The sequence below is a fragment of the Zalophus californianus genome, chromosome 7, assembly GCF_009762305.2.
Source record: "Zalophus californianus isolate mZalCal1 chromosome 7, mZalCal1.pri.v2, whole genome shotgun sequence".
Lineage (NCBI taxonomy): Eukaryota > Metazoa > Chordata > Mammalia > Carnivora > Otariidae > Zalophus > Zalophus californianus.
In genome coordinates this window covers 122,977,397-123,002,205 of record NC_045601.1, presented here as the reverse complement: position 1 = coordinate 123,002,205, position 24,809 = coordinate 122,977,397, and the positions used below count along the sequence as shown (strand labels likewise).

At 48.5% G+C, this 24,809-nt stretch overlaps 2 protein-coding genes across 5 annotated transcripts in view; one reads left to right on the top strand and one right to left on the bottom strand.

The window, feature by feature from the left end:
* SLC22A23 (solute carrier family 22 member 23) overlaps positions 1–7,949 on the top strand; it is a 173,167-nt gene extending 165,218 nt beyond the window's left edge. For 2 of the 4 annotated variants that reach the window (XM_035728517.1, XM_027601949.2), the window contains one exon: positions 3,745–7,949. In XM_035728517.1, coding sequence (XP_035584410.1) covers positions 3,745–4,102 — 358 coding nt within the window. In that variant the 3' untranslated portion in view covers positions 4,103–7,949. The remainder of the gene's footprint in view (positions 1–3,744) is intronic. The other 2 variants (XM_027601948.2, XM_027601950.1) reach the window with 1 other exon arrangement.
* Positions 7,950–9,639: 1,690 nt separating this feature from the next.
* Positions 9,640–24,540, bottom strand: PSMG4 (proteasome assembly chaperone 4). Its single transcript, XM_027600828.1, has 3 exons — positions 24,222–24,540; positions 12,860–12,935; positions 9,640–9,829 (listed from the first exon to the last, which is right to left on the bottom strand). The coding sequence occupies exons 1-3, from the start codon at positions 24,387–24,389 to the stop codon at positions 9,708–9,710; spliced, it is 366 nt and encodes a 121-aa protein (XP_027456629.1). The 5' UTR covers positions 24,390–24,540; the 3' UTR covers positions 9,640–9,707.
* Between the last annotated feature and the right edge of the window lie 269 nt (positions 24,541–24,809).

The following is a 24,809-nucleotide window of genomic DNA, read 5'->3' as shown; positions in this document are numbered from 1 at the left end:
CGAGTCCCCCTCGTTTCTGTCACTCGTGTGGACCCAGGACTGGCCAGCCAGAGGGCCTACTGTAGACAGCAGGGACTCTCGGTTCACTGTTGACAGCAAGGCCCTGGGAAGGCGCCAGGGAGAGGGAACCCGCTGCCGAGCCACAGGGTGAGCAAAGCAGAGCAGAACCCCCCGCCCCAGGCGGAGCAGCAGGGGGGACAGGGGAGGCCTGGCTGGCCACCCACACTCGAAGCTTTGGGGTTTGTGTTAGCAGGAGGCCCCAGTTCCCACAGCTAGAACAGTTTTGGGTTTGGTTTTGTTTTTTGTTTTTTTTAAAGCTTCCCTGTGGTATAATGTACATACCATATAATGCATTCATTTTAAATGCACAATTCAGTGATCTTGAATGCAATCAGCCCCATAAATCCAGATGTCGAACATTTCCATCACCTCAGAAAGTTCCCTGCTGGCCCTCTGCAGTGCGTCCCTGTCCCCACTCAAAGCCCCAGGCAATCACTAATCTGCTTTTTGTCTCTGTAGATCTGTCCTCCGCCCCCCCTCTGCCCCCCGCCGCTTGTTCAAAATTTCATATAAATGGAGTCTGCAGTCACTTAGTATAATTTTTGAAATTCGTCCACACTGTGGCAGGTGTCACTACTGCACTCCTTACTGCGGAGTACTGTTCCGTTGTCCGCGATGGGCCACGGTTTGTTTATCCATCAACAGGTGAGGGACGTCAGGATTCTCTCTGGTTTGGGGCTGTTATGAATAATGCTGCAGTGAATATTCGCTTCTAAGTTTTTGTGGGGTACAGGTTTCCTGTGTCTCATGAGAGCGGAGTTGCTGGGTCACATAAAAGTTTACATTTAACTGTTTCAGAAACTGACAGGATTTCCACGGCCGCTGCCCCACGTTTCCTTCCCAGCGGCAGAGGTTGCGCGTCCCGTTCTCGGCTCCGCCTCATGAACACTTGTCACTCTCTGCCTTTGTTTTGTTGTTTTTTTTAAGATTTTATTTTTTTATTTGAGAGAGAGAGAGCACAAGCAGGGGGAGCAGCAGAGCAAGAGGCAGACTCCCCACTGAGCAGGGAGCCCGATGCGGGGCTCGATCCCAGGACCCCGGGATCATGACCTGAGCAGACGCTTAACCAACTGAGCCACCCAGGGCCCCCCATTCTCTGCCTTTTTGATTGTTGCCGTCCTGATGGGTGTAAGCCAGGATCTCATTGTGGTTGGGATATGCATCTCTCTAATGACCAGTGATACTGCACATCTGCTTGCATGCTTTGACTGTTTTGTAGTTTGTACAGTGTCTTTGAAGAAATGTCTATTCAAATCCCTGGCCTGTTATATAAATCGTTTGTCTTCCTACAGTTCTTTATGTATTCTGGATACAAGTCTTTTTTCAGACATGCTCAGTAACCATGTTCTCCCAGTCTGTGGCTTCTCTTTCCATTTTCTTGAGAAATAAAAAAGTCCTATTGATCATTTTCTCTTCTGGATCCGGCTTTTGGTGTCAGATATAAGAAATCTTTGCCTCACCTAAGATCACAGCGATTTTCCCTTATATTTTCTTCTTAAAAGTGTTACAGGTCTAGCGCTTACATTCAGGTCAGTAATCCATTCTGAGCTCACTTTCGTGTATGATGTTGCGTAAAGGCCCAACTTCTTTCTTTGGTGCGTGGATAACCAGTTGTCCCAGCCACTTGTTGAAAAGACTCTCCTTTCCCCATTGAATTTGCCTGTGTTCAAAGTCAGCTGACCATAAATATAAGAGTTTATTTCTGAACTCTCGGTTGGTTCCATAGATCTATGGATACACCAACACCACACTGTCTTTATTACTATAGCTTTATACGAAGTTCTGAAATTGGGACGGTAAGTCCTTGAATTTTGTTATGTTTCAAAATTGTTTTGGCTGTTCTGGGTCTTTTGCATTCCCATATAAATCTTGGGGTCAGATTATCATTTTCTGGGGGAAAAAAACACATCATCTGGAAATTTGATAGGGATTATGTTGAATCTATACATTCCAGCTAAGATGGAAAAATTGCCATCTTAATGGGACTGGGTCTTCCAATCCATGAACATGGACTGTCTTGTCATTTATTTTATATTTCTAATTTTCTCTCAGCAATGATTTATACTTTTTAGTATACAAGTCCTGCATTTTTTTTTCCCTAGAGATTTTATTTATTTCTTTGAGAGAGAGAGCACGTGTGCACGTGCATTTAGGGGAAGGAGCAAAGGGAGAGGGAAAAGCAAACACTGCACTGAGCACAAGCCCGCTGCAGGGCTGGATCCCACAACCCTGAGATCACGACCTGAGCCTAAATCAACAGGCAGACACTTAGCCGACTGAGCCACCCAGGCGCCCCAAGTCTTGCGTTTATTTTTATTTATTTCTAAGTATTTTGTTCTTTTGATGTTATTACAAATAGAATTTTCTTCATTTCATTTTCAGCTTCTGTTGCTAGTGTGTAGACATACAGTTGACCTTTGTATGTTGCCCTCGTGTCTCGTGCCCTCGTAGGTCAGTCAGTAGTTTGATGAGTTACAGGCACCTATGGTGCCAACCAAGAGAACCAGGGGCTCCTTGAGAGCCCGCCACAGAAGCCTTCTGCCTTCGGGCATCCAAGAATAAAGGTCACTGCACTAAAGGGTGATGCATAGCTCCTAAGCAACTCCAATGAAAGTTCTTTAAACCAACTGAGATCCACATCCCCATACACTCTTCCCACTGGTCTGGGTCCACACTCTGATGCGAAGCAGACAACGCTACTCCCCCTTCCTTGAGACCACTGTGACCAGACTGATCCTTCACTGTGGCTCCAGAGCAGACACCGGGCAGGCCTCCCTGGCCTGTGCATCGCATGACACAGTAGGACCGGTGGGACAGGTCACGCGAACACCGCGGTCCCCTTTACCACAGCCCAGCATTGCACTGCTTCCTCAGAGGCCACATGACCCCTTCTCCCCCGCAAATATGCTTTTATGTCAAAGGAGAGATGTCCGAGCCATGATGGATTTTTTTTAAATGTTGCATATCTACTAATCTCTTTGGAACTTTGGCAGGTTCCCCCAAACGGCAGAGGAGTGGAGATACGTGGCACACGCTCTAGGCTCACATGTAGTACTTTCTGAGCTCAGTGCTCTATGACTTTCTCTCAGTCAGTCACAGCACGTGGCTTCTGGCACAGCACCTTGCAGAGGCGGGGCTGCTCCCACTGGTGGTGTGCAGATTGATTTTAGGAAGTATATGGGACACAACAATAAGAACTCACAGTGAGAAAAATCACTGTCTTTTAAAGTATCTTCCGGTCTCTCTAGTTATGGCTGGAGAAACTCTCTGTGAGTGCTGGCTTGTCTGTCATATCCTCTTTAACCCCTGTTAATCCACCTCCCGCCCGCCCACTGACCTCTTTCTAAATGAAGAGCAAACCTTGGGAAGTAGCATAATATAATAATACTTTGTCATTGCATATTTATGGCGAGTGCTTGTCCATTTACAGCAGTAGTGTAACACTGTCTTTCAAAATAAAGTAAAAAATTTTGAGCTAGCAAGAGAAAATATTAATTAGAGGTGGTACAAAGATAGCCAAGGCGAAGGTGGTCTGGGATGCCCTGGGGCGGCCCCCTGCCCAAGCCAGGCCCTGGTCGGCCCCATGATCTGTTCCCGTGTGTCCCTACTCTGGGTGGCGCTGTGCCCCTCCGCAGCGGGCTCTGACCGTGGACGTTAACCGTGTGTGCTCGTGCTCTCCCGCAGGTGCGGCGGGCTGGGGCTGGTGCTGGCTAGCGCGGGCTTCGGCATGCTGACAGCGCCCATCATCGATCTGCACAACCAGAAAGGCTACTTCCTGCACCACATCATTTTTGCCTGCTGCACGCTCATCTGCATCATCTGCATCCTCCTGCTGCCTGAGAGCAGGAACCAGAACCTGCCCGAGAACATCTCCAATGGGGAGCACTACACTCGGCAGCCGCTCCTGCCGCACAAGAAGGGGGAGCAGCCCCTCCTGCTCACCAACGCTGAGCTCAAGGACTACTCCGGCCTCCACGATGCGGCCACCGCAGGGGATGGGCCGCCCGAGAACACCACAGCCAATGGCATGAAGTCTATGTAGCTCTGCGCTCGGCCTTCCCTGAAGGAGGCACTGTGGGCTCCAGGGGCTTGGGGGCTGTTTGGGCACAGGTTTACAGACCAGGGACCGAACACGTGGCTGGGTAGGGGAGGGGAGGCAGAAAAACCCAATTCTGCTGCTGATGCCACGGATCGCAAGACTGTCAACTGGTGTGGGGAAATTGTCTTTCCAAAACTCTAAGGATCGTGTGTGTGAGGAAGCAAACTCTTTGAAAATAACCCTTCAGACTTTCTTTTCTGCCATGAAATGTTTGTATTTATTTTGGTCATTTTTACGAGAAGCACTTTATTCCCTTTCCTCTAACTGATCTCGAAACAGAACCACCTCCTTCGGAAGAGGGACATGGTTGCCGAGGAAGACACCGTAAGTAGCCAGCGCAGCGGCCCTGGAGGTCACACACCACCCTCGTCCAGCACCCCACACCGGAGCCAGGGGTCACTCACTCTGGGCCCACATCCCCCAAGGCCGCCTGCCTGTGTGCAGACAGACTGACCTGTCATGGAGTGTCTCCATGACCACATTGTAGACAGAGTGAAATGTAAATGATTAGGTTTTTGCTAGAGAGTCTGTGTATGGTTTCTAAAGGGTGTGTGTGTGTGTGCGTGCGTGTGTGTGTGTGTGTGTGTGTGTGTGTGTGTGTGTGTGTGTGTGTTTGTGAGGTAAGAGCTTCTGTTCCATGTGTTGGGGGAAAGCAGCTCCCAAATATCATTAAAACCAGCTTAGTCTTTCCTTCGAGATCATCCTTTTGTACTTGATGCTGGAAGCTCCTTGGGGCAAAGTGTACACATTTCACCAGAAATCCTAAGTAACGGGTGGTACTAAGGTCACGGTCTGCCAACACTGGTTTGCCTGGCCGAGCTCACGACGAGCAAGGGTGTGGAGAGGTGAGGCGCGGTAACGCCAGGCATACTCCTTCCCGGGTTTAGCTCCGGCAGGAAAGTCCCCTCTGTCACACTTGGCTTCCTCGCCAGCACAGCCTGAACACGAGGCTACTTTCTGAACTGAAAACCAATAGGAAACTAACTGACACAGACCACTGAGGCAAACCCACAGGAGCGAGGGGTCCTCTCCCGGACGTGGCCTGTCACCCACATCTCGAGCACATGCCGCATAGAAATCACCAGCCTGGATGACTGTCAGCTCCCACCCACTTCACGCTGAGACACTGCAAAGCTTATGGGAGCCATCCCCCACGCAGCCCTGCCTTGGCCTGCTTCCTGCTTCCTGTCACCTCTATCAGCAGAGGAGGGCGAGGAGTGGGGCTCTCACAGGTGAGTCCACCTGACCTCCGGCCTCTTCAAGCATCAAGACCCAGTTGAGAGAAAGCAATAACTCACCAAAGTTCAACACCCACCCCGTCCGCGATAGCCAAGGGTTTTCATCGTGTTCCTCACTGCGTCCCCGACAGTGAAGGCTTCCTCCTGCCTTTCCAGGTCAGGCTTTCTGCGCCCGAGGAGCGCGTCACGGGAGACTTGGAGGGCCTCCTCAAGGACACCCAGGGGGCCACGAACAAACAAGCTTCGTTGGCGCAGGCAGGCGCTGCCTTGTAGCAACGCAGGCACCCAATTTTTTGGACAGCCTGGTTTCTTTCTAGAATTGTCCACCTCCACACTTTGTGACACATGTCTTTGCTGTGAGCCGTGTTCTTCCAGGGAGCTTGTGGTCTCGAGTCTGTGAAGCAATTAGGGGACTTCCATTGGACAGCGGCTAGAACTCAGAAGGGCCAGGAAAGAGGTTGACGTAACTTCCCTTTCATCCCCGTCCAGCTTTCCACCCGGTCTGTTCTCAGTCCACCCACCACCCTCCCCCAAAACTGCCAGACCCCAGTACGAGCCCACTGGCTTGCTACAAACACCGTGAGGAGGTGAGCCAACTCACAGAGTAAACCACACTGTCTCCTCACCAGTGCCTGGGACGGAAGATGCCCGGCGGGCACTCCCCAGCACCACCCGCTCCAAGCCCAGCTCACCCACACCTCCCTTCATTGCTTTTAAGTCACTTTGTTCCACGTTTCAATGAGATCTTCCTTTCCATCTCTGCAGCCTTCACGTGCCAAACTTGCGGGATACCTTTTGCCTTTTTTAAAGTACTTACTACAAAGCCCCCAGGAGGCAAGACCCAGTCAGCCCAGGACAGGACCTGCGCAGCAGCCGGGCCACCGGGGGGTGGGGGGAACACTTGGGAAGGAGCCGGCGAGGGCCCCGAGGCTGCACCCGACCGGGTGTCTGTCTGCATCCCTCACCCCAGCGCCAGGACGGCCCGCTTGCTGTCCTCCAGGACTTGGGCGCCTTCCCTCGCTGGCCACGTGGACCTTTGTGGACCTTCTGTGAGAACCGTCCTGAAACTGGCGCAAGCCGCCACTAATCTCTAGCCCGGAGGGCAGAGGCGAGGCACGGCATGGACAAGGTCCTGTTCCTCGGTCTCTGATCTCCATGTGATGGGACAACTGTGAAGACCAGTCCAGCGGAGACAGCAGTCAGCACTGTCACTTCAGTGATCCGGACTAGAAGAGAAGCTGGCTATGGGGACCGGGCCCTTGGGACCAAAGTCTAGCAGATGTGAACACGGCTGACTCGCCAACAATCCGTGATGTCCTGGCAAAGAGGTCCCACAGCTCTTCTCTGGCGGCAGCCGCGGGGTTAGGCTGAGCTGCTCTCTTGCTGGTTCGGCTTCGGGACACCCGAAGCTCTTAAGGAACGCCTTTATGAGACGAGGACGAAGCAGGAAAGCTGCCGTGCGGGCTGAGCTCGGGGAGATCCCGAACCATGCGAGCAAGGCAAGAGGGGCCGTCTGCGCAGGAGGGGGCTGCTGGCCCCAGCTCCCTGGCGCGGGGTCAGCGGTGCGTGGACTCCTCGGTCCTGCTGCCTCCGTGCTTAGTGAGGAAACACTTCTCAGGCACCTGCTACTTCAAGTCCACCTTCCCCACTGCCTCCACCCCACCCCCTCCTGCCGGGGGGAGACATCCCCAGCTCCAGCTTCCTCCACCGCCCACTCCTGCATCCTGCTAGCTTATCAGGGAGCTGTGATCCCCTTCCAATAAAAGTTATGCACAAATGTGAACACCTGAGACAGGGCTGGATATTTCTTCATTTTGTTCTTCTCCAGAAGTCAAGAGTAACGCCACATCCCCTAAAGGGTAGCGCCTCAGACAAATAGGAAACAGTTTTAAATGCTTTGTCTTCTAAGAGTAGAATCCTTTGCAACCAGGGGAAGGGGGCTGGTAGGTTGGTTTGGCCACACAACAGAAAGAGAGCAAAACTAAACCTCGTGAAGGAAGTAATTGCACTCAAACATTACCACTTCCTAGAGCCAAACAAGAAATGACTGAAGTGCCATTAAGTGACCCGTGTGACCATCACATAGCCCGCCCCTGGGGGCCCGCGGGCACACGCACGTCCTGGGGGAGCCCACACTTAAACTCTTTTAAAGAACACCTCACTTTAATGTATTGTGTGTTTTGGAAAAGCAGTACACTGTGTTATGTCTAGTGGGGAATACTTCCCTCCCTCTGTCCTTTCGGCAACCCCCACTCATTTGAGGTTTCTGTGTAAGAACCGTGTTACTGTACATGTCGACCGGGATTACTCTGGAGGTGCTCATTCATAGCACAAGCCTAAATCGAGTTCTGAACTGTCGTTCAAAGCTAAACGTCTGCATGATGTCACATCTGTTGTACCTTTGGGGAAAATTTGTATGTAAATGTACAGAAATAAAAAATGTTGCCCCATTAACAAATTTCCACTGGAATGTCTTCCCTACCTCATCTGATGGTATCCAATGAAGGGCATTTCATGACCATTGACTACAAGTAATAAAAACTCTACCTGTTTATGGAGCTCTCACTGTCCCTACTTTAGCGCCTCTGTAAACCGAGTCTTTGCTCTCACCCTGAGGGGACAGCAGGTGGCCTCTCACCCCGCTTGCAGGGTCCTGGTCTTAAAGGCAAGTAGAGGCAGAGATCGGATTGCACGCAAACTGTTCCCTTGGTGATGTTCGCAGACCACCTGAGAAGCGGGGGCCATCAGCGAACTGAAGAGTTCTTTTCTCATGTGTATTGACGTCCTGCTAACCCACGGCCTGACAGCTCCTAGAGAGGTCAAGAAAGGACTCTCTTACACTGTGATTCTGTGAGGAAGTTCTGATAACCCAAAACTCTCTTCTTTAATGTAGTATTTTTTAACAAGAAAACACTATTTCTTTAATAAAGTATTTATACCAAACTCCTCTCCATAGCCCTGATTGTGTGTTACTTACTCTTCTTAGAGAGGTGCCCACTGTGCTTCCAAGCTACGACTGTGGCGGCTGTGGCCTCCGAGGTTAGCACACCAAGTCTGCAGAGGAGGCAAGCTTCTGGAACCCCAGACCTACTCCTCTCAAGTACCTTTATGTCTTGGCCAGAGTGTAACCACCCCTGGCTGCCTAACCACGGGCTCAAAGTGAGACTTTTGCCACTGCATGGAACCTGTTACAGGGCCCTAACCAATCCGCCTCCAACAACAAAAGGGGTCCACATGGACCTTGAAGATTAGGAAGTTCTTTGCCAGTGGTCCTCAACCTCACCTGTACTGAGCGGCACGTGGGGAGCTTTTCAAATCTGCCAAAGCCTGGGTCCCAGGCTCTCTGAGTCTCTGGGCAAGGGCCAGGCACAGGCAATCTGTGAAGGCCACCCCCAGGGATTCGAATGTGAAGCCAAAGTTAGGAGCCACTGGCCCATGACATACTGGCTTTTGGGAAAGGGTGTGAAAGAAAATGTGTAGCGTGTGGAACTAGCGAGACTGGAATCCACTACAAGTGGCAGGCAGAAAAAGCCTAAGGATTAAAGGTAACCAAAGCAGGTGCTTGAGACTTTGGAGAAAAGAAGGACACTGATAGCAAGAAGAGCCAGGAGGAGCTAAAGCATTTGGATCCATAACAATGAAGTAGATAAATAGCATAATTGACATCTGAATCGCCATGCCGCTTACTCGATCATGCGAAGCATGTATATATATGTAGTCCTAACGATAACCCAGCAAGGGAGAGTTTATTCCCAATTTACAGGTGAGGAAACAGGGCCCAGACGAGTTAGAGATTCACCAAGTCCAGAAATCCAGTGAGCAGGCCCCAGGGAGAACACACCAGGAACAGCGGTGAGCAGCCATGCCGGGGAAGGGCTTGCCCGGAAGGGGACAGGAAGGAGATAACCTGACACATATTTTATAAAGACTTACTACCTTAATTCTAATGAGGAGCATACACGGCAGGGTCACGACTCATGTACCTCTTTCCTAGATTATCAGATTAGCCCTCTGCAGTCCCAACAATATCCCATTTTAACCCCTGTTCCCTATTCCTGAGTGGGCCACACACGCACTCTTCCTGCCGTTTTGCTCTTCTCCTTCCCCAGGCACATCGATTGCAGCTTTTTGGCCCACACTCTGGTGAGCGGAAGAAGGAAAGTTAGATGAAGATTTGAAAACAAAACAAAAGATTTGAAAACAAAACAAAATGTGAAAACACATTAACCTAATGACAAACAGTGAAATTCAATCCATTTATTTCAATGTACATTGTACATAAGTTACAAATCCTCACTTCTGCCACTCTGCTAGAACTTTTCCGGAAAAGCCTCCATTTCTTCCTTGATCCTGTTTTCTACCAGTAAGGCGAAGTTACTGTCTGTGTTTTGAAGGTTATAGCTGACAAACACCTGTTTGTTGGTCTTCCTGGCTAAAAAGAGAAAACACATTGGCACAGACGTGACTGAAATGCCTGGAGGTTGTGTGTGCCTCACACATCCCTGACAGCAGGACCATACCTGGGAAAAGAGACTGGGGTCGCAGGGAGAGAAGAAGGTTCTGGTTTTTAATGCTCCTCCAGGCAGCGGCTCCAAATGCAGCCACGCAGACCCCCTCCCACTGTCCACAACACTGGTTCTGCGAGAGTGGCCCCGGTCAGCAGCAGCACCTGGGAGCTTGTCAGAGATGCAGATTCCCAGGCTCCACCCCAGACCAACCGAGCCAGAGATTCACAAGCGCTCCAGGGGATCCAAGCCCTAATGGTTGAGTACCACTGTTCTACCTAAAAAGTTGGTTTGCCTGTTTTGTTTTTACTTTTTTAAAATACAGACAATAATAAAGTAATTAAAATAAAATATTTAAGTTCTCCTTCAGTACCACCCTCTCTAGGAATTCCACTCCCTTCCCAGAGATAATCCTACATGTCTGTACATTTACATTTACATAACACACACACGTGTCTATGCGTGTGCAGACACACAAACGTAGGACCTTCAATTTGACGTTGAAGATACGTGTTAGCCCCTTTCTACAAAACCGTAATAGTTGAAGTGTGCTCCTCCAACTACAAAAATCAAGCCCAGTCACATGCCCAGAATCCTAACACATATTGGGCAGTAAGCCTTAATTAAACCAGTTCAGTACCGACCACACCAGTGCTGGGGCCCCCTCCTTCAGCGTCCCCCCCCCCTACACGGGGCAAGTGCCAACTCCCACTCCCCGCAGACATCAGATGACCATGCTGGCCCTGTCACATGGGGAGGTGAGGAGAGGGGGGCCTGGCACTGTCAAGTCACAGCCCACTTAGCCTACTGTCGTCCAGGGGCAGGAAATTCCTTGTCCCCAGGGAGAGGCCACTCTGATTCCAATCACTCTACCTGCTAAGACAGGATCTTACAGGGAGCAAAACTGTGTCTGCCTGCACCGTCCACCCAGCAGCCCCAGCCCTGCCCTCCAGGGCGCACAGAGTAAGGGCGCCCCATGCACGCCAAAGCCCCCCAGTGCTTCTGGGGTTACTCTGGACCCGCTAGCACTTCTCTTTTCCTACTTGCTTTCATTCTCCATATAGGATACTGTTTCAGGACACGTCCTCTCTCTTCCCATTGCCCCTCTAGACAAGTGATGCATTTTCAACTGCAGGGTCCAGACCTAAGCTCGAGAGGACCAGCACAGGACGGGGCGGCATGATCCCAGCACCCGGGCATCAGCAGTCCCTCTAGCACTGCCAGCAGCCACATCATACCACTGACTTTCCCAGCCTTTCCGCGTGCTTGTCCTTGCTGGGCAACAGCTAAGCGCTGCCAGGTTTGGCTGATACAGGCAGGAGACGACCCTTCATCAATATCTGAGTTTAGAAGTTGGCGAAGACATTTTTTTTGGTCTACGTTTATACAGATTATAATCAATCGATATAAACCACACGAGAAGAAAAATATTAAAAAAATCCTTTGCACAAAACTAAAAAAAAAAACCAACAAAATACAAAAAAACAAAACAAAAAGCAAACTAGTTTGTTGCACACAAAGTGCTACTAGGCTCCCATCACAAGGACACCCGTGAGTCCATCTTACTTTACTGGCATCAACTATTTATTCGTGACGCAGCAAATGAGCCCCCGCCAGCCTCCTCTAGCAGAACCCGTCTCCCACTTTAGGGCGATCCCCGCAGTTTCCCGGCTCTGTAAACATGAGCACGCCTGTGTCTCCCCCTGACCAGGCAGGGCATGATACGGTATGTCAGCCTTTCCACACCGGCCGACGCACACGAGGAGCAAAGGGCCATCTCGTCGTCAACCTCTTTCGCGTGGTTCAGAAAACAATAACAACATCAACATAGGGAATAACACCCGGGACTCTGGGTGAAGGCTAGGCAGGAATTCCCTGTATCTTTGCTGCAAATTTTCTGTAAATTTAAAATTACTTCCTAATAAGAAATTACCAAAGTAACTTACTAGTTGGGTAACTAGCGCACGGCTAGTTCCCAGCCAGGTTTCTCTAACGCCGGGCTAAAGAGAAGTCCAGCGGACGCTCCTGTAACACTAGAGACGCCCACGGGGTCTGCGCCGTCCGCACGCAGGGAACTCAGAGCGGCAGGTCTAGAAGCACCCACCCTCACCCTGGCCACGACTCCCCTGTCCACCTCCACTGTGCGGCCACGCTGCTCACGCGGGGACTGCCTGGAGTGACTGGCATATAAACGCCCACTGAGCAGGGATCAGGTTGGCCGAACGGTGGGCACCACTCAACTACCCGCCCCTCAACACCAGGGGCCGGGCCTCCCCTGCCTCCATCCCCAGCGCCCAGCGCATCCAGGGCACTGGCCAGGAGCACTGGTACACTCTTAAGACCGAGGAGGAGACAGAGGCTGCCCCCACTGTCCCACGTCCCCAGGCGCCCTGCACACTGGCAGGGGCAGGACAGACACTGCCGTCCTCAACTACCGAGCTATTTTCAGGAAGTATGTGTTCCAGGCACAAGAAGACAGTGGAGCCTTCAACCTCCCGCTCTTGCTTACCACCGTCTACACCATACTCAGGTCAGGCCCGCCTCCCCTCCAGCCAGCTCTGCACGACACCAGATGGACACTGAAGGACAGTCCTCCTGCGCAGGCTCTGCTGCACCACCAGGAGGCGACCCCGAGCCACTGCCTGATGGGCACTGGGCATCACTCTCACTCTCTTCCCAGGAGGTGGTAATGCGCTTCCAGGAGGGAACTGAGTCACCCTGACACTCACCGGCCTGCACAGCAGGCCGTGGGAGCCCCTCAAGAACATGCCGGCTGAGGCAGTGGTCAGGGTCATGGACAGAGACAAGCCCTCCTTAAAGAAGACCCAACATACAAAGGTCTGTGCTTCTCTCTCAGTATAAGGATGCTTTCCTTCTCCAGGGCCTGGCCTTGTGGGTCCCTGAAACAGCGAGCTCCCCATCTGGCTGCTCCTGCAGCCCCAGCCGCAGGTACGTACCTAAGCGCCGGGCAAGGCCAGTGGAAGTGGTGTCAGAAGTGTCTCCGAGGAGGGAGGTAGACACAGGGATGGAATCCTAAAAGGAAAACAAAGAACACAATGCTGCTTTTCCATCGGCCAAGCTTCTGTGGCTTCGGATTCCTCCTGAGTGTGGCAGTGGCAGGTTCTGGGAGGTTGGACACATTTACCGAGAGAAGGAAGCCCTGGCATCTGTGTAGACGGCCAGGTGGGCTGACCCTCCGCTGCACATGAGGTCAGACAGCTGGGACAGAGGAAGACCAGTCACGGAAACTGGCATCATAGAGCTGTTAGCAAGTTCTAAGACTTATTTTACATAAAAGGCTTGTTTCAGTGTTGGTAACTCCAAAGCATGCTGAAAGGCCACATTATAACCAAGAGGGAAGCCAACAAGACCATTAAGGGCACAGCAGGAAGAAAGCTAATCACAGAGTCTAGGTGCCAAGTGCCCCTGGGTCCCTCTTACCCGCAAGTTAGCCATGAGCCCACAGGGCAGGATGCCTATCTCCTCATCTGGGCCTGTAAAGAGAACACACAACTCCATTCCCCTGAAGGTATCTGGGCTCTGCAAGCTCAGCAAGGGTCCTAGGGCACCAGCCATCAGTGTCCAAATAAGGAAAATAGGAACGTCAGAGTATGTTTGACCAATCCTCATTTCAGATAAGCAGTAAAACTAAAGAAATAAATGTGGCCCTTTTGAAATATAGAAGAAATCTGACCTCCAATTACTATGGAAGTAATCCCCCTTACCATTAAAATTCCTAGCTGAAGACAAAAAAAACTCAACTAACTTACAATATGGTCAAAATTACTTTTATCAAAATACTAGCCTTCTAAAACAAACAGCACTCAGTATAGAGTCAAGATTTTTTTTTTGCCTTTCTCTTTTTTTAATTTAATTATATTTATTTTTTTAATTTATATTTTAGTTAACACACAGTGCGATATTGGTTTCAGGAGTAGAATTTAGTGATTCATCATTTACACCCAGTGCTCACCACAAGTGCCCTCCTTAATACCCATCACCCACCTAGCCCATCCCCCGCCGACCTCCCTCCATCAACCCTCAGTTTGTTCTTGATCGTTAAGAGTCTCTTATGGTTTGTTTCCTCTTTCCTTCCCCCCCTCTTCCCATAATGTATGTTCATCTGTTTTCTTTCATAAATTCCACCCATGCATGAGATCATATGGTATTTGTCTTTCTCTGACTTATTTCACTTAGCATAATATACTCGAGCTCCATCCACGTCATTGCAAATGGCAAGATTTCATTCCTTGTAATGGCTAAGTAATATTCCATTGTATGTATGTACCACATCTTTATCCATTCGTCCGTCAATGGACATTTGGGTTCTCCATAGTTTGGCTATTGTTGATAATGCTGCAATAAACATCAGGGGGCATGTATCCCTTTGAATCTGTATTGCTAGTAGTATCTCTAGTAGTACAATTGCTGGATCATAGGGTAGCTCTATTTTTAATTCTTTGAGGAACCTCCATACTGTTCTCCAGAGTGGCTGCACCAGTTTGCATTCCCACCAGCAGCTTAAGAGGGTTCCCCTTTCTCCACATCCTCGCCAATACCTGTTGCCTCTTGTCTTGTTAATTTTAGCCATTCTGACAGGTGTGAGGTGGTATCTCATCATAGTTTTGATTTGTATTTCCCTGATAATAAGTGACACCGAGCATCTTTTCACATGTCTCTTAGCCATCTGGATATCTTCTTTGGACAAATGTCTATTCATGTATTCCGCCCATTTCTTGAATGGATTATTTTTTTTGGGGGGGGTGTTGAGTTTGATAAATTCTTTATAGATCTTGGATACTAACCCTTTATCAGATATGTCATTTGCAAATATCTTCTCCCAATCATAGGCTACCTTTTAGTTTTCTTTTGCAGTGCAGCTTTTTATTTTGATGAAGTCCCAAAAGTTCATTTTTGCTTTTGTTTCAGTTGCCTCCAGCGATGCGTCTATAAGAAGTTAATATGGCCGAGGTCAGGGAGGTTGCTGCCTGTGTTCTCCTCTAGGATGTTGATGGTTTCCTATCTCACATTTAGGTCTTTCATCCATTTTGAATTTATTTTTGTGTATGGTGTAAGAAAGTGGTCCAGTTTCATTCCTCTGCGTATTGCTGTCCAGTTTTCCGAACACCATTTGTTGAAGAGACTTTTTTCCGTTGGATATTCTTTCCTACTTTGTAGATTAGTTGACGATATAGTTGTGGGTCCACTTCTGGGTTCTCTATTCTGTGCCATTGATCTACGTGACTGTTTTTATCCCAGTACCATACTGTCTTGATGATTAGAGCTTTGTAATACAGCTTGAAGTCTGACATTATGATGCCTCCAGTTTTTTCTTTTTCAGTATTGCTTTGGTTGTTCGGGTTCTTTTGTGGTTCCATACAAATTTTAGGATTGCTTGTTCTAGCTCTGTGAAAAATGCTGGTGGTATTTTGATAGGGATTGCATTAAATGTGTAGATTGCTTTGGGTAGTACAGACATTTTAACAATGTTTGTTTTTCCAATCCATGAGCTTGGAATGCTTTTCCATTTCTTTGTGTCATCTTCAATTTCTTTTGTAAGTGTTCTATAGTTTCCAGAGTACAGATCTTTTACCTCTTTAGTTAGGTTTGTTCCTAGGCATCTTATTGTTTTTGGTGCAGTTGCAAATGGGATCAATTCCTTGAATTCTTTTGCTGCTGCTTCGTCATTGTTTAGAAATTCAACAGACTTCTCCACATTAATTTTATATCCTGCAACTTTGCTGAATTCATGTATCAGTTCTAGCAATTTTTTGGTGGAGTCTTTCACATTTTCTACATAGAGTATCATGTCGTTGGACTTCTTCCTTGCTGGCTTGGATGCCTTTGATTTCTTTTTATTGTGTGATTGCTGAGGCTAAGACTTCCAGTACTATGTTAAACAGTAATGGTGAGAGTGGACATCCTTGTCTTATTCCTGACCATAGGGAAAGGCTCTCAGTTTTTCCCCTTTGAGGATGACATTAGCTGTGGGTCCTTCATATATGGCCTTTATAATGTTGAGGTATGTTCCATCTATCCCTACTTTGTTGAGGGTTTTTATCAAGAATGGATGCTGTGCAGGTGCCTGGGTGGCTCAGTTGGTTGAGCGACTGCCTTCAGCTCAGGTCATGATCCTGGAGTCCCGGGATCGAGTTCCACATCGGACTCCCTACTCGGCAGGGAGTCTGCTTCTCCCTCTGACCCTCTTCCCTCTCGTGCTATCTCTCATTCTCTCTCTCTCAAATAAATAAATCTTTTAAAAAAAAATCATTAAAAAAAAAAGAATGGATGCTGTGCTTTGTCAAATGCTTCTTCTGCATCTATTGACAGGATCTTATCCTTTGATAGGTTCTTATCCTTTCTTTTATTAACGTGGTGTATCACACTGACTGATCTGCAAATACTGAACCACCCCTGAAGCCCAGGAATAAATCCCACTTGATCATGGTAAATAATTCTTTTAATGTACTGTTGAATTCAATTTGCTAGTATTTTGTTGAGAATTTTTGCATCCATGTTCATCAAGGATATTGGCCTGTAATTCTTTTTAGTGGGGTGTTTGTCTGGTTTTGGAATCAAGGTAATGCTGGCTTTGTAGAATGAGTTCACAAGTTCTCCTTCCATTTCTATTTTTTGGAACAATCTGAGAAGAACGGGTATTAACTCCTCTTTAAATGTTTGGTAAAATTCCCCTGGGAAGCCACGTGGCCCAAGACTTTTGTTTGTTGGGAGATTTTTGATTACTGATTCAATTTCTTTGCTGGTTATGGTTTTGTTCAAATTTTCTATTTCTTTCTGCTTCAGTTTTGGTAGTAAGTTTCTAGGAAATTGTCCATTTCTTCCAGATTGCCCAGTTTGTTGGCATAGAATTTTTTCATAGTATTCTCTTACAATTGTTTGTGTTTCCATGGTATTGGTTGTGATCTCTCCTCTTTCATTTGTGATCTTATCTATTTGGGTCCTTTCTCTTTTTTGATAGGTCTGGCTAGGGGGTTATCAATTTTATACATTCCTTCAAAGAACCAGCTCTTAGTTTTGTTAATCTGTTCTACTGGTTTGTTTGTTTCTGTATCATTTATTTCTGCTCTAATCTTTATGATTTCCCTTCTTCTGCTGGCTTTAGGCTTTATTTGCTCTTCCTTTTCTAGGTCCTTTAGGTGTAAGGTTAAACTGTGTATTTAAAACTTTTCTTGCTTCTTGAGGTAGACCTGTATTGCAATATACTTCCCTCTTAGAACTGCCTTTGCTGCACCCCAAAGGTTTTAGACTGTCGTGTTTTGATTTTCATTTGCTTCCATGTATTTTTTTTTAAATTACTTCTTTAATTTCCTGGTTAACCCATTCATTCTTTAGTAGGATGCTCTTTAGACTCCATGTATTTGAGGTCTTTCCAAATTTTTTCTTGTGGTTGACTTCAAGTTCAGAGAGTTGTGGTCTGAAAATATGCATGGTATGATCTCGATCTTTTTTGTACTTGTTGAGGGCTGATTTGTGACCCAGTATGTGATCTATTCTGGAGAATGTTCCATGTGCACTCAAAAAGAATGTGTATTCTGCTGCTTTAGGATGAAACGTTCTGAATATATCCGTTAAGTCCATCTGGTCCAGTGTGTCATTCAAAACAACTGTTTCCTTGTTGATTTCTGCTTAGACGATCTGTCCATTGCTGTGAATGGGGTGTTAAAGTCCCCTACTATTATTGTATTATTATCAATGAGTTTATATTTATTATTAATTGATTTGTATATTTGGGTGCTCCCGAGTTGGGGGCATAAATATTTACAATTGTTAGATCTTGTTGATGGATAGACCCCTTAATTATGATATAATGCTCTTTTTCTCTCTTGATATAGTCTTTGTTTTAAAAATCTAATTTTTCTAATATAAGTATGGCTACCCTGGCTTTCTTTTGATATCCATTAGCATGACAGATGGTTCTCCATCCCCTCACTTTCAATCTGCAGGTGTCTTTAGGTTTAAAATGAGTGTCTTATAGGCAACATATAGATGGATCTTGTTTTGTTTTTTATCCATTCTCATACTGTATGTCTTTTGATTAGGGCATTTAGTCTATTTACATTCAGAGTGATTATTGAAAGATATGAATTTAGTGCCACTGTGTTACCTACAGAGTTGATGTTTCTAGTGATGTTCTCTGGTCCTTTCTAATCTTTGTTGCCTTTGGTCTTTTTTTTCTCCACTTGAAGAGTCCCCCTTAAAATTTCTTGCAGGGCTTGTTCAGTGGTCACAAACTCCTTTAGTTTTTGTTTGTCTGGGAGACTCTCTCTCCTATTCTGAGTGACAGCTTTGCCGGATAAAGATTTCTTGGCTGAATATTTTTCCCATTTAGCGTGTTGAAGATATCCTACCACTCTCTTCTGGCCTACCAAGTTTCTGTGGACAGATCTGCTGCGAATCTAATCTGTTTTCCTTTGTAAGTTAAGGAATTTTTTTTTCCCTTGCTGCTTTCAGGATTCTTTCCCTGTCTGTGTATTTTGTGAGTCTGACTATGCTATGCCTTGCTGATGGTCAGCTTTTGTTGAATTTAATGGGAGTTCTCTGTGCTTCTTGGATTTTGATGTCTGTGTTCTTCCCCAGTTTAGGGAATTTCAGCTATAATTTGTTTGAATAAACCTTCTGCCTCTTTTTCTCTCTCTTCATCTTCTGGGACTCCCATGATACAAATGTTAAGACATTTTAATAAGTCGCTGACTTCCCTAAGTCTACCTTTGTGTTCCATTACCTTTCTTTCCCTCTTCTTTTCATCTCCATTATCTTCCATAATTTTACCTTCTATATCACTGATTCACTCCTCTGCTTCATCCATCCTCATTTTTATGACCTCCTTTGGTGTTTGCATCTTGGCTATAGCATTTTTAATTTCGGTCTGACTAGATTTTAGTTCTTTTATCTCTGCAATAAGGGATTCTCTTGTGTCTTTTATGCTTTCTTAAAGCCCAGCTAGTATTATCCTTATGATTACTGTTTTAAATTCTAGTTCAGACATCTTACTTATATCTGTATTGATGAAATCCCTGTCCATGGGTTCTACTTCTTGTTCTTTTGGGGTGAATTCCTGCATCTTGTCATTTTGTCCAGAAAAGAAGACAGAAAAAACAAACAAATAAAAAAACAAAAAACAAAGAAAAAATACCCAAAAAAGTAATCTTGGGTGTGTTTTAGTCTGCTTGTTAAAAGAATCTAGATCCAAAACTTTAAAAATAAAGAAGTAAAATAAAATAAAATAAAAACAAAAAAATAAAAAATATTAAAATATACAAGTTAAAAAAAATAATAAAAGGAACAGAAAAAAGAAAATAAATGAATAATAAAAAAACAAAGCGTAAAAGTAAAAAGGAAGCTAGATCCTATTTCCCCTAGAGCTGAAGCTTTGCAGCACTCTAGGATTAGTAGACTTGGTACCAGCCCGTTGTTTGTGCTAGTCTTCTTGGGGGAGGGGCCTGCTGGGCTGATTCTCAGGTGGCTGGCCCTAGTGGAAATGGGCCTCCCGGGCTCAGGGGAACAGTGCTTGGTGTAAGCGGACCAGCCTCCGCTAGGTGGTGCGTCTTGCTCCCTGAAGGCTTTCCATGCTGATGGGCAGGATGAACATGGCGGCAACCTGTGCACTAGCCCTGGAGCTGACGGTTCACACTCCTACTCTTCACTGAGCCCTCATGAAAGAGCAACCAATCACCCCTCATGTTCCCCCAGTTTCCATCAGAACCCTGCACTCACCCTGCCTGTATCCAAGCTTTTTTATCTCAGGCACATGACTTAGTTTCAAGACTCCAAATTTTAGGGACTCCCATGGCACTGACCCACAGTTCCTCTGGGGGAGGGTCTCCCCACGCTTTTGCAGTTTGCCGCCCATCCCAGGAAAGCAGTCTCACCACCACACAGCAGTTCGCAGTTTATAGCAAAACAGAGCAGAAAGCCGGAACCAAGACCCGCTGCTCTCAGCCAGCATCCCCATTCCTCTGCCTGGGAACAACACAGCACCTTGGCACTACCCATTCTTCCTGCAACCCAGGGAATCCTCAGACCACCCTGTCACTCCTGGCACTCTGCCCTGCTTCACCACCTGAGCACCTTTGAGCCAGGGACGTGCCCCACAGTAGTGGACTTCTAAAGTTCAGATTTTGCACTCCGCTGCTAAAATACTTGGTGGTAACCTCCATAAGCAGGGTCCCTCCCTGCCTCTGTACCCAGTTATATCTCCCTAAGTCAACTCTCCACACCTCCTACCTTCCAAAAGGTGGTCGCTTTTCTACTTGTAGACTTTAAGTTTTTGCTCTCTCAGACCTCAGATTGATTTCTTGGGTGTTCAGAATGATTTGATAACTAGCTGTGTTCAAGGGACATGACAAGCCCCTATTCCTCCACCATCTTAACTCCTCCCTGCCAGGAGGCAAGATTTTTAGAGGAACAAGCATGTGCCACCAGAGGCTCTGGGGTGGGCACCCCTCCCCCCACACTGTCCAGGTAGAGACAGGTAAACTGAATAAACACCTACTATGTGCCAGATACTGTGAGCAGGGCACAGATCAGTGACTGCTCCTTGCCTCCTAGCGGTTCAAAGTCACTTCAAAAGGAGAAAGAACTTGTTCAGGTCTATAAGAGATGATCAAAAAAACACAAGATAAGAATGAAAGCATTTACTGCAAGCTTTTTTGTTGAAAAGATAACAAAAACATGAACTCAATGAATTTGCTGTTTACAAGTTTCAAGTTCAATATTCAGCTATATGCTAACAGTATTTACAGTTAAACTTTTAGAAACAGAAAATCTACTTTAAGGTGATCATTTCCCAACAAAAAGAAAACTAAAAACCTTATATTGTTACCCTTAGTACTTCATTATTTCCAAAATCTTACTATGCCCAGCTAGTCTCCGAGGCACACACATGCTTAAGACAGTTTTACTATGGCTGGAGCACCACTGTCCACTCCAAGTGGGCCCAACAGGTCCTACATCATCTGAGCACGTAGGGCCCCTGTATCATCCTTGTTCTAAAGCCTGTCAGTGCCACAGACAGACCACGTGATGCAAGGTACGCCAGCTGGAAGAGCAGCAGAATGGTATGGTTTTGTTCTATATGGTCTTGTCTTACTGTGGCGGTCGAGGGGGAAGGGAGGAGGGGGAGACGTCACAGACCCTTTGGTGCCACCCTCCACGCATGGGCCAAAAACCTTTCTCTGGGAAGGGCCAGAGGATAAATCGTTTAGTTTTTATGGACTACAAGGTCCAGTTTTAACTGTTCGCCTCTGCCATCAAAATACAGAAGCTGCAACAGACATTACTGAATGGATGGGCAGAACTATGTTCCGATAAAACTTGGTTACAAAAGTAGAAGGCAGGCCAGCCCCTAAGCCATGGTTTGCCAAGCCCTGTTCCACAGGAATCTTGTGTTTCCTGCTTTAAGCTATGGTCTACACATTTCTCTCCAGCTGGAGAGTGGGTGCTCTGCTGCAGGAAGATAATGTACAAGTATACAATGTGACCAATGAATAGGACTGAACTTCTGACAGGTCTGGTAACTGAGACCGGCCTCTTTTCCTTTCCCTACCTGCTCTTGGTAGAGTGTGAGCTTCCAGATGAGGAAATACACCCTACTAGGAGCTATGACTACCAAATGGTCTGACTGCCAAAGTGTGCCAAAGCAGCCCACAGGAGGAATCCTGAAACTGATTCAAAGAAGCAAGGCCTGGTCTTACCAATCAGTAGTGCTGTGCCCCATGTGACCCACAGCCTTACCCACTGTCTATGACTACAGCCTAAGGACTAGGAAAGAAAGAAGGTGAGGTGGCTCCAGCGTACCACAACCTCCAAACACACAGCCCCACCCATCACCTCATGCCCCTGCAGGCCCTCTACGTCTCCTCCAATGACAGAAGGAACTGCCACCTGCCCAAAGGCCCAGCTGCCAGTACCCACCAGAAAAGAAAAAAAGGAAAGCCGCCCAGGAAAGAAGAGCAAGAAGGGAAAGGGCAGAAGAGGGATATGTGTGAAGACATCCAGAAGCCCCATTCAGAGGCTGTCTCCTTCCTGAAGCTTTGCCCAGGTCCTGCCTGATGGCTCACTCCTCTGCTTTCCTACCACCCCAAGGTCTCCTCGGAGATTACAATCCTTACTGCGGCAGGTTACTCCTAGCCCTCCCTAGCACACCTGGAGTTCCTTGAGGGAGGCCTCCTTCACTCACTCAACAATTTAATGAGCAGCTTGTCAGGCACTAAGGTTACAAAGACTCATAAAATGGACAAACCTCACGACCACCCCACCCACCACCACCACCACCAGGGATACTGATAATTAATTGCAGAGGGAGCAACACCTGGGGACACGCCTATGTGCTAAAGTAGCCAGGAGTGGGCAGGAGGAGGGCGGGAGCAGGGGAGCTCTACCAGGTAACAGAGCCTAAAGAGTTACTGTAAAGTCTCTGAACTGTGCTCTAAGTGTACCTCTTGAAAGGTCTGGAGCAGAGGAATGACAATATCTGATTGCTGTCTGCTGCCCCGTAGAGAACTGGCCATAAGGCAGTGTTGTGGGCTGAATCACGTCCTCCAAAAAGGTAAGTGCAAATCCTAACCCCTAGCACCTGTGAATGTAACTTTTTTTTTTTAGAAATAGGGTCTCTGCAGATGTAATTAAGCTGGAATTTAAGATGAGGTCATAATGGAATAGGGTGGTCCCTTAACTTATTATGACTGGTGTCTTTACAAGTAAAGACACAGAGAAAGAGACACACAGAAAAGGCCAGTGACATTGATTGATTAATGGTGGCCATTATAACTAAGCCAAGGAATGCCAAGGACTTCCAGCAACACCAGATGATGGGAGAGGCATGAGAACATTTCTCCTTCAGAGCCTCCAGAGGGACCAGACCTGCTGACACCTTGATTTCAGACTTCTGGCCTTCTGAACTGTGCGAGAATAAATCTTAGTTGGTTTAAGCCACCCAGCTTGTGGCACTTTGCTACAAGCAGCTCTAAGAAATTAACACAGGCAGCAAAGGGGGAATCAGGCAAGGAAAAGGAGATGCTGCAGGTTTGGCCCAGGGTAGCAGGCCTGAAAGGAGGTGATGGGTGTGTAGAGGCCGCTTTGAGGCAATCAACTTGAACAATGGAAACCTGAGTACAGTAGAAGGACCCACAGTGCCCTCCAACCCCTTGGCTGAATACAAGCAGGCCCATTAGGCGACCCACCTAAGCCCTAGCTAACCAATGGGTTACTTACACCCCAAAACAGGTACCAAAACAAGGAGGAACATTCCACATGTTCCCATACCTCCTCACCCTCCCCCTTAACTACAGTTCCACAACACTGCCTCCTGGCAGACAGTCTCTCTCATGCTCTCCTTCCCGCTGTGCATTCAATAACCTGCTGTCTCCTTTGCTCTGTCTTGGGTGAATTCTTTCACTGACCCTGCCAACGGCCTCCACCTGATGGGGTCGCCCCACATGCTGATTGGATTCCCCCGATGTTCTGATGGACCGCAGTGCCTACAGATTCACTGACACTCCCATGTGGAGAGTGGAAGACAGAGTAATCAAAGTTTGAATGGATTTTCCACAACGGAGATGGGATGGCTGTGAAAGAAGCACGTCCGTGGGAAGAGGTTGAGAGTTCGGTCTTAAATATGTCTAGTGTGAGATGCCTATTAAACTTTCAGGCGGAAACACAGGAGTCTAAAATTCAGGAAAGAGGTCTGTACTAGAAACAGAAAATTCGGTGTGGTCAATACAGGGAAGGCATGAAAACTAAGAGGTGGATGCCATCCCCCAGGGCAGGAGTGTGACCAGAGAGCAGAGGTCCCACGGTAGAGCCCCACTGAACAACCAACTACAGAGAGGGGCTGGAAGAGCTAGCAGTGGGGCGCCCGCCTTAAAGGCAGAGGAGGTGGGGAGAGGCGGAGCTCGCCTGGGGGCCCACGCGCCGGCGTGGACCGCACCCCGTTCACCTCGGGTGGTGCAGGTCGGACCGGACCCCGGTTCCCTAAAACACCATAGTAAGAGTTCCGGGGAGCCCCCAGACCCCTGGGCCCAGGAAAAACCTGAGGGCCACGCGCACGCACCTAGGGGGCCGGAACCCCCTCCGGTACCCCACTTGTTCCGGGACCCTCGGTTACCCTCCGTCCCAGCCCCCGCCCCCACACCGGCCCTCTCCCTTGGGCCTCCACCCCCCCATGCCCGCCCGGCCTCCCCCGCCGCGTCCCCCGTCCTCTCCCCCCCACCCCAGCCCCAGCCCCCTTCAGGACCTCCCCGACCGCGTTCGCTGGCCCTCTCCGCCCTCCCCCTCGCCCCCGCCCCGACCTGCACTCACGTAGCGGTTGCACATGGCCACTGCGAGGTTGCGCAGGTGCGGCGTGGCTCCCACCCACAGGAAGAGCGAGTCCGTCAGCCGCATGACATGGAAGTGGACGAGCTGCTCCCACAGCCTCGCGCTGAAGTTGTGCAAGGAGACGTCCCCGCCCGCGGGCGGCCCCTCCATGCCGCCTGGCGGGCCCGGTCCAGCGAGCGCCGAGACTCCGGCTGCGCTGCCGGCGCGGGCCTGGCCAGGCCCAAGCAAGCGAGCGCCGAGAGGCCGAGAGCCCGAGCGCTCGCCTTCGCTCTCGGTCCCGGGGCTCCGGCAGGGCGGGCCCGGGGAAGAGGAGGGGCTAGCCCGGGGCGGGGCCGGGGCGGGCCCAGGAGTGGGCGGGGCCGGGCTTCTCGCCCTCGCGCCGAAGGCAGAGCGCAGACTGCGCGGTTCCCCAGCCTCTCCCAGTGCTGGGGTTTGCTGAAAACCTGCTGTCATCAGCGACATGGGCAGGGCCGGCGTCAGGGGGCTGACCTCAGGGTGTCCAGGGCCGCCGGGCAGAACTCGCCCTCGCTTGTTCCCTCCCTCCTCCTTAGTGCTTGATAAGTAGCATTC